The following is a 7,547-nucleotide window of genomic DNA, read 5'->3' on the forward strand; positions in this document are numbered from 1 at the left end:
AGCGGGACACGTGCTGTCAAAGCTAGGAGAGCGTATCGGTGGACCACTAAACTGGTGGAACAGCAGTTTGAATTAACGTATCGAGGCAGGACCGATGGTATCGGTCTTGTTTTCAGCCGTCAGTCTTAAATGCCCGCTCGAAGATACAGCTAAACACACAAACACAAGGAATAATTACAAACGCTTGATACTTGTTTATGCAGATAATGAAATCTATGACGAGGTGCAACATTATCGTAATAAGAAATAAAAACACTTACAGCCGGTTACAAAGTACACGTGTAATAAACGCCCCGTGTCATCTTCACTGGCGATGGAGGAAAAAGAGAAGAACAAACAAATAAACAAACAAGCGTAATTCAAATTACTCATCGACGAACCGTTCTCGCTTTTTTCTCCATCGGTTTAATCGCTCCTTTGCCCCCGTCAGACATCCGGCAAGCATGTATGAGGTGTATAATGTGACAAAAATAAGGAAAAGATTAACTACTTTATTGTAGAAATGTTATACAGTGTGTCTCGGTAATACTTGCGCGAGATCGTCACTGCTTTACGATTACGGCATGAAGGTTTCGTCGACGCGTTCGTAATTTCGGGTTGGGGTAATGATCTTATAATTATTCTGTCCCTGAAAGTTTGGCCTAAGAGCAATTCGACTTGTTCCGCAGTGACAGCCCGCGCGACAGGTGAGGGTCTAGCATTTCTTAATACGCACGCACACAGATCCAGAATTATTACCTGTTGAACGTCTAGCGCGCGGACTTACGTTTCGCTTGTTGAAAACAATGGGTTTTAAACAATGACAAATTTTCACCTATTTTACGTTGTAAAATCGACTTTCACCGAGGGAAATTTCTCTGTGATATATTTAATTTACAATTATCGCGCGTCGCCGTCGGTAATGTGAAATATTTCTTTTTCTCTCTCCGCGGGCAGCAACCGCAATGAATAAATATGGTAAAAATCTTTGCAGCATATGGTAGATGGCACGTCGCATGCGCTAGCGATCATGACTTACGTCATATTCAGCCTGTAGATCCCTAAAAACGAATGCCATCTCGGTTAAATGACGTAATCGAATAATTGCCGGAGGTGATGCATTTTATTTGAAAATTATTCAAATTCCATAGCCGCGCATGAGCATTAGGGATAAAATTGCAAAATTAGAGTCATTACGAAAGGGCATACGGCTCGTGCTGCAGATCGAACGATTTGAAATTAGAAATTTCACCCGCGGCGTTAACTGTTCGTATTGATTTAAAACTGACTTTATTTATACAAACGATCGTTGCTTGTGTTCTATAATAAATAAAATTCACCGATTCACAGCGTGAAATAAGCACCGCTTACCACAGAATTATGGTGAAATGAGAAATCTGAGGTGCGCAGCGTTGAAAAAAAAATAAATAAAAAGAAAAAAACGTAGCGCCGCGGTCGAGGGTAAAGAAAAGTGGGGAAAAAAGAAACGACAAACAAACTTGCGTAAAATTCGCGTCACGGTAATACATGATGAGTGACTTGAATATGAACAAAAATGAATTAAAGATACCGCGAACTACTGACTTGGTATAATACGTACCGTATAACTATATATTGTACGTTAAAAGTAAAACAGAAATTCTTATTGCAAATATCGAGTTTGCACACCGTGCACATCGCCGGGATTACGGATGTGTGGAGCATGAAAAACTTGTCGGTCTGAAAATAAAACTGAGAGATAAAAATATACATAAATATCCAGAAACGGTAAAAATAATTATAACGTGTTCGAAATGACCCAAAAAAGTACAAGGTACAGCAGTAGCAGGTGGAATGGAATAATCCGAATAATAATAATAACGAACCAATAAACGCGTTGACGCGGTATTTGAATTTCTCGATTTAACAGACGCGTTGAAGCTGTGTCATCGGAGACCTTGTCGTCCGAGGGCGTCGAGGAAGACGAGAAAAAGAAACAGAAACAGAAACTGAACGAAACGAAAAAAATGAAAAGAGAAAGAACAAGAACCGAGTTTATACGTTCCTCCCGCAGAGTTGACGAAACGTTGACTCTGGCGGGAAGTCGCGCCTCTCGTTCCATGAGACAATGCACAGGATATACAACTTTCGATTAATTAATAATGAAGCGAGGTGTTGACTGGTTTGACGTACGAAACGAGCCGGTCAGGTATAAACGTATCTATATACGTTGTTACGCAACTATCGCGGATGTAATTAATTTAACGGCGAACAAAATTGCGAGGGTATAATCTTGTCTACATTGTAATCGAGACTCGTGCGTTGCTGATTTTACATACAACGTCGATACAAGTTTATTCGCTAATCCAATCAAGTTCAAACTCCAATTTTTTTCCTCCTTCAATCTTTCACACTCGCTTGCCTGGCTTTAACGCTCTTTAAACTGGAGAAATATACAGCTGCCGTCACTGTTGGCATCGACTGTTTTCACCGCAATGTTGGCTTCGCCAAAAAACGCGGTTCCTGTTGCTGGAATAACAATGATCACAGACATAGTAAAAATTACCGTTGAATATGAATCATCAACTATTATTACGTCATTCATTATTCCAACTAAGTAGATACACTTATACGTAGATCTCTTGGAGTATCAGAATGAAAGGATGATATGGGCAGAGTTCAAAATATTTATTTTGCATAACAAGGTAAAAATTTACCTCACTTATAACAGTTATATGTATCACAGATGGTATAAAAATACTAAAAATCTATAATACCGGTGTGAATCTATAGGCATTCAGGCGCAATTGATACATCCTAATTTGATTTACTGTTGTACGTTGAAGCGTAGAAAAAAATGAGTAAACGTATTTTGTATTGCGCGAACAAAAAAGGACCAAAAATAAACGACCACGTATAAACGCATCAAAGACGCGAAAGTCAGTTACGTAAAAAATACTACGACACCTGGACTGCGTACATACGTTTCTTATCCGTATCGCCCACAAGAGTCGCTTGCTGCAATGCAGACAACGTGTTGAAGAAACGAGCACAGTGATATTCTTACCTCTGCGTGAGGATAAATGCAAACAGGTATGAATACCTATTATGTATTATACACGATGCAAAAGAACGCATCCTACTCGTCGGAGAAACGAATCTAATCGAAAGAAAGTATAAGAAGCATTGATTGGATGGGAGGGAAAGAAACAGATCCTGTGTCTCCCTACGCCATGAAGGGTAGATACGGCGTCCGTATACAAAAATAGAACTGTGCTGACTAGAAGACGCGTTTTACCGATGAGAAATTACCGGAAAAGTTGCTTCTCGTCTGACTATCGAGTAATTAATGGTCTACAATTTTGACTTGTTTTGTTTTATTCTAAAATTTGTACATTGGGGGATTCTTCTACTATCTGCACTTCGTGATCCTCTCCTTGCTCGTCTCCTTCCTCTGCAAAGTTTGCAACGGATACCTGCGTGGCGATCCACTCGCAAACGAATTGCTTAGGCGCATTGACAGCGATGAATCTTACTCGATCACCTACAGCGAGAAAGTATAGGAAAAGAATTATTTTTATTTCACTCTTGAACGTACGTCCAGGATTAATTCTCCTACATTTACAGCGAGATGTGTACAGCGAAAGGTAAATTTTTAAATGAACGATTATATTACGAGCAGGAATTATCGGTGTACCCAGGGCTAGATTGATTTGGACTGTTCCATCCATGGCCTAAAATAATTTATATTAAACTTGGAATATACACATTATTAACGGATCACTTAGTCCCGGTGAATGTTTTAAACCGCCGTGCGTGTAGACGAGTTCGATTTATCAACAAACTGTCACGTTAATCTTGATCGTCGTTACTAACTGACCATTACACTATACGGCATTCGAAAATTCTTGCAGAATGATTCTCCAGCCTTTCACGAATCTTTCGTAAACAATTCGAATTTTGTGCCCATTTCGGTTCAATCACATCTACCATGGATTAATGGCATGAATCGACAATTTTCACTATGGACTGATGGTAAGATAGAAATTAAACTAGTTTCACTTTCAGCCGTAAGATGGCAGATATAAGAATTATTCATGTCTTAACGTTGCGATTGGAAGAAAACAAACGAAAGTGATAGTTTCACAAACTTTGGTATTATCACGTTATACCCATAAATTGCGAAAAAACGAAACTGTGCACCATTATATTTTATCGTTACCAGATAAAAGCCGCATATCACTTATAACTTCTATTCTGAAATGTCAAAACTCACTTCACTGAATTTGATACAAAAACAAGTCCAGATTTCATAGTACATTTTAAATTGAACAGTGTTAACTCGTATTACGGTTTGGCCAGTCTAAAAGTAATACCTTGGCGTAAACGCAACTGAAATGATGACAATTACTGCATTCGCCATTTTCATAACCTCGTATTATGGTAACATACATTTCTTTTTTGTTTCAGATGCAAAGAAAGACTTCCAAGATTGATATGTAGTAATATACACAGGCCCCAAGAAATAGCAAAATTTTCACATGATGCGACAGGCTACAGATCAAACATCACAGAGGTTTTGCGGTACCTGGGAGTGTCAAAGAATGTGATTCTGTGACAGATTTAAAGACCAGGCAATTCATGAGGTGGACAGTTTTCAATGCCGTACAATGAGATACATGTATGGGGTAAACCCCGAAAGGAGAAAATTCTGTGCAGTCTAGATCCCAAAAATACTAGATTTATTTTTAAAACTGCCAAAATAATCACTTGCATGGTACTATACACTAGTTGAAATATGGATAATGCTGTCATTGCCAGATTTCCGATTGAAGAAAATATTACCAGTGAAACAGAATTGAGCGGGCACAGGGTTGTTCTTTAATTCCGAATGTGTAATTTCGAATTGGAATAAGTTTAACTTTGTTATCGAACAAAGTTCTTTTTTCTCTCTAGAATTGCATAAATACAGTATTGTCAATGAGAAAATTAAGCGCGCAATAAAAACAGGACACGACTAAGTCCTATTTACCTTCAACCAGCAATGTAAGTAACGAGCCGACATATCGGTTGTCGTTTATAATGATTGGTCGATAACAAGTCAACATACCTCAAGCAATAAGTGTCAAACCAAATGAATCGAGACAATTATCGCTGGATTTAAAAATCGAGTAACAAAATTTGGCGACATAGCAGATAAAGACTTGCCTTCAATGAAGATTTCTGAAAGTTTAGAGTGGGCCAGATTCATTTTGAATAGGAATGCATTGCTACGATGAAACAGGATACTCTCAAAGATGTTTCGTTGAAATTCCCCCAATATCACGCCGTATTCTTCATTTATTATACCCATGATGATACCGTTACTTTTAGCAAACACTGCTTTGGGATTGTTCGTTAACTGAAATACAAGATATAAGTCACTACCATATTTTCAATAAATAACCCATTTGCATGAATCATTAAACGCGACAGTAATACATTTTTAAAAGTCTAAAAAAGTAGGTATGAATATCGACCATTAAATGTAATAATGTATTTCACCATGAGATGAATTTCCAAATGCATTACTAACCAGCTTAATATCATGCAACATCTTGGCATTAAGTTTTGGGTCATGTTCAGCTCTTGGATTGGCATCTTCTTTGGAAGATTCCATTTCCCCAAGACCAGAATTGTTGAATGAATTGTTGAATGAATTGTTGAATGAATTGTTGAATGAATTATCTGCGTTGGCACTGTGCGTCTGTTTGACAGTTTCACATGTGTTGATGGTTGAAGCATACTCAGGTGGTACAAGTTCTTGTTGCTGACAGTGACTAGAAGACACTTCGTTATTCAAAACGAAATTATTGACACTCCTGTTAAGTCCATCTACAAAAAAATCCATTCAGAATCCTGTTTGTTGCGTACATGTCATTGCTTTAAATAGAATTTAAATAACTGGTCCAGTGCCGTACCCTTGTCAGTCTCAGTGGTCTCAATTCTATTTGGATCCTTGTACAGATCCTCTGGCTTTTTCCCTTTGTGAACGCAAGTCGCGAACCAATTACACTTTTGATTATTTTCTTCCGGAAAGCACGGTATTGCGTCAAAATAAACTTTGTCCTCGATCTGGAGATGGCTGGACAACGGCTTCGATGCTGACAACCTTTTCCCATAGATATACACTTTGCTGGCAAGAAAATGAACCCTAAATTCATTCTCCAGCAGGTCAGTCATTACTAACATCCCGTGACGTTGCTTCAGGTCCATCACTGTTCCTGCAACGTTCATTATGCCGGTTGATAAAGTCGCAGTATGCTGCTCACTTTCAATATGCCGCCAGCAGTTCGTTATGAACCATTTGCACTGCCCAGGCTCTGCATTGTCGATAATGTGACAAGAAAACTTCACCTAGAAGAATGACAGATGATTTCAATCATTTGAAAGAAGCCGTGAAGGTCTATTGCAATCAAATTTCATCCTGTAATGCGGTAAATTTGGACTCACCTTGTTGCTGATTTTAATATATTTGTTGAGATTTTCATTATCAGGCAGGCATTTTCCGTCTTTGTAGAATCGCTGAATTTTGAGAAATGCAGTTTGCAATACACCGTCCAACGTGAAGTGGATTATCGCTTTGTTAGGTGACGTGATTTCGGCCACATGCCCGGTCACGTCGTGGAGAAAATTTTTGCAGATCATGTCGAGGTTATATTGTGTAGAATCTGTGTTCAACCACGTCTACTACATTGAATTGCTGTGAATTCACGTGCGTTCACAACGTTTTAGAAATCGTTCAACCAACTATGGATATGAGGGTACTTTACCATTAATTTCGTCGCTGTTTATCGGTAGCTTACACGTTATTGCTTGTTGACAGTCCAGTTTGACAGTTGAACAATGGAAAATTTACGCGTTTAGCTGTTTCACGTTTATGAAGTACAAAATTTCCCACTTGTACCTAACTTCAGAAGAAAAAAGACGATTAGCCATTAGATATTGGCCGGTAGTTTAATAATTTGAGAACACAGCATTGAAACCGACTACGCAAGTCAGATAAATTCTGATTACCGCTGTTTGCGCTTGGCTCTGATATACGCTTGATTCAATTTGAATTAGGATAGATTTCACCACCCGAGAATCGTTCTCAATAAACGGAAAAGAATTTAACGAAATTGATTATCTTACTTGTGAATCATATTTCTTGAAATTTCCGAAATGAGTGTACGTGTTTCTAGTGAGAATCTATAAGTTTCTATTCGCTTCTATCTGTCCTTTCCCGTTGACTGAAGAATATAAAGACTATATTATACTATAATATGAAGGTGATTGTCGGCGATTTGTTTTTTATGATAGGGAGACAAAGAACAAAACTTCTTAAAACTTCGAGTATATTTTAACACACATTTGAAAGGTACGAGAAAGAATTTTTATCATCCAACTATTCCAGAACGGCAGCGTTATAAGCTGACCCGTTGACTGAAGAATATATCTCTAGTCAACGGCTGACCACCGAAGGGCCTAGCCGCTTGAGTCTGGATTCGGGAGGAGAGATAAGGTGCGTATTTATTGTATGAAATGTAAAAACTAAGATCATTATACGT

General features: G+C 38.4%; 1 protein-coding gene and 1 long non-coding RNA gene across 5 annotated transcripts; one reads left to right on the plus strand and one right to left on the minus strand.

Annotated features, from left to right (window-relative positions):
- Positions 1-2,631: 2,631 nt before the first annotated feature.
- Positions 2,632-6,927, minus strand: LOC107219011. Of its 4 annotated transcripts, none has more exons than XM_015657067.2 (6): positions 6,771-6,924; positions 6,451-6,668; positions 5,919-6,354; positions 5,534-5,832; positions 5,167-5,359; positions 2,632-3,502 (listed from the first exon to the last, which is right to left on the minus strand). In XM_015657067.2, the coding sequence occupies exons 2-6, from the start codon at positions 6,643-6,645 to the stop codon at positions 3,336-3,338; spliced, it is 1,290 nt and encodes a 429-aa protein (XP_015512553.2). In that variant the 5' UTR covers positions 6,646-6,668; positions 6,771-6,924; the 3' UTR covers positions 2,632-3,335. The 4 variants fall into 4 exon arrangements, with proteins under 4 accessions (XP_015512553.2, XP_015512552.2, XP_046590350.1 ...); XM_015657066.2 differs by having other exon boundaries at positions 6,451-6,700; XM_046734394.1 differs by having other exon boundaries at positions 6,451-6,925.
- LOC124293478 lies at positions 4,035-4,996 on the plus strand. The gene is made up of 2 exons (XR_006903342.1): positions 4,035-4,113; positions 4,429-4,996. It is a non-coding gene; the product is annotated as an uncharacterized LOC124293478 (long non-coding RNA).
- Positions 6,928-7,547: the final 620 nt, after the last annotated feature.

This window comes from Neodiprion lecontei, chromosome 3 (genome assembly GCF_021901455.1).
Source record: "Neodiprion lecontei isolate iyNeoLeco1 chromosome 3, iyNeoLeco1.1, whole genome shotgun sequence".
Classification (NCBI taxonomy): domain Eukaryota; kingdom Metazoa; phylum Arthropoda; class Insecta; order Hymenoptera; family Diprionidae; genus Neodiprion; species Neodiprion lecontei.

Bases quoted from the DNA above. Each gene is read 5' to 3' on its own strand.
- LOC107219011 (XM_046734394.1), bottom strand. From the start codon at position 6,645: ATGATCTGCAAAAATTTTCTCCACGACGTGACCGGGCATGTGGCCGAA. The intron at 6,355-6,450 runs GTGAGTCCAAAT...TCATTCTTCTAG, and splicing joins ATATTAAAATCAGCAACAAG to GTGAAGTTTTCTTGTCACAT. The intron at 5,833-5,918 runs GTACGGCACTGG...ATTTTTTTGTAG, and splicing joins GACCACTGAGACTGACAAGG to ATGGACTTAACAGGAGTGTC.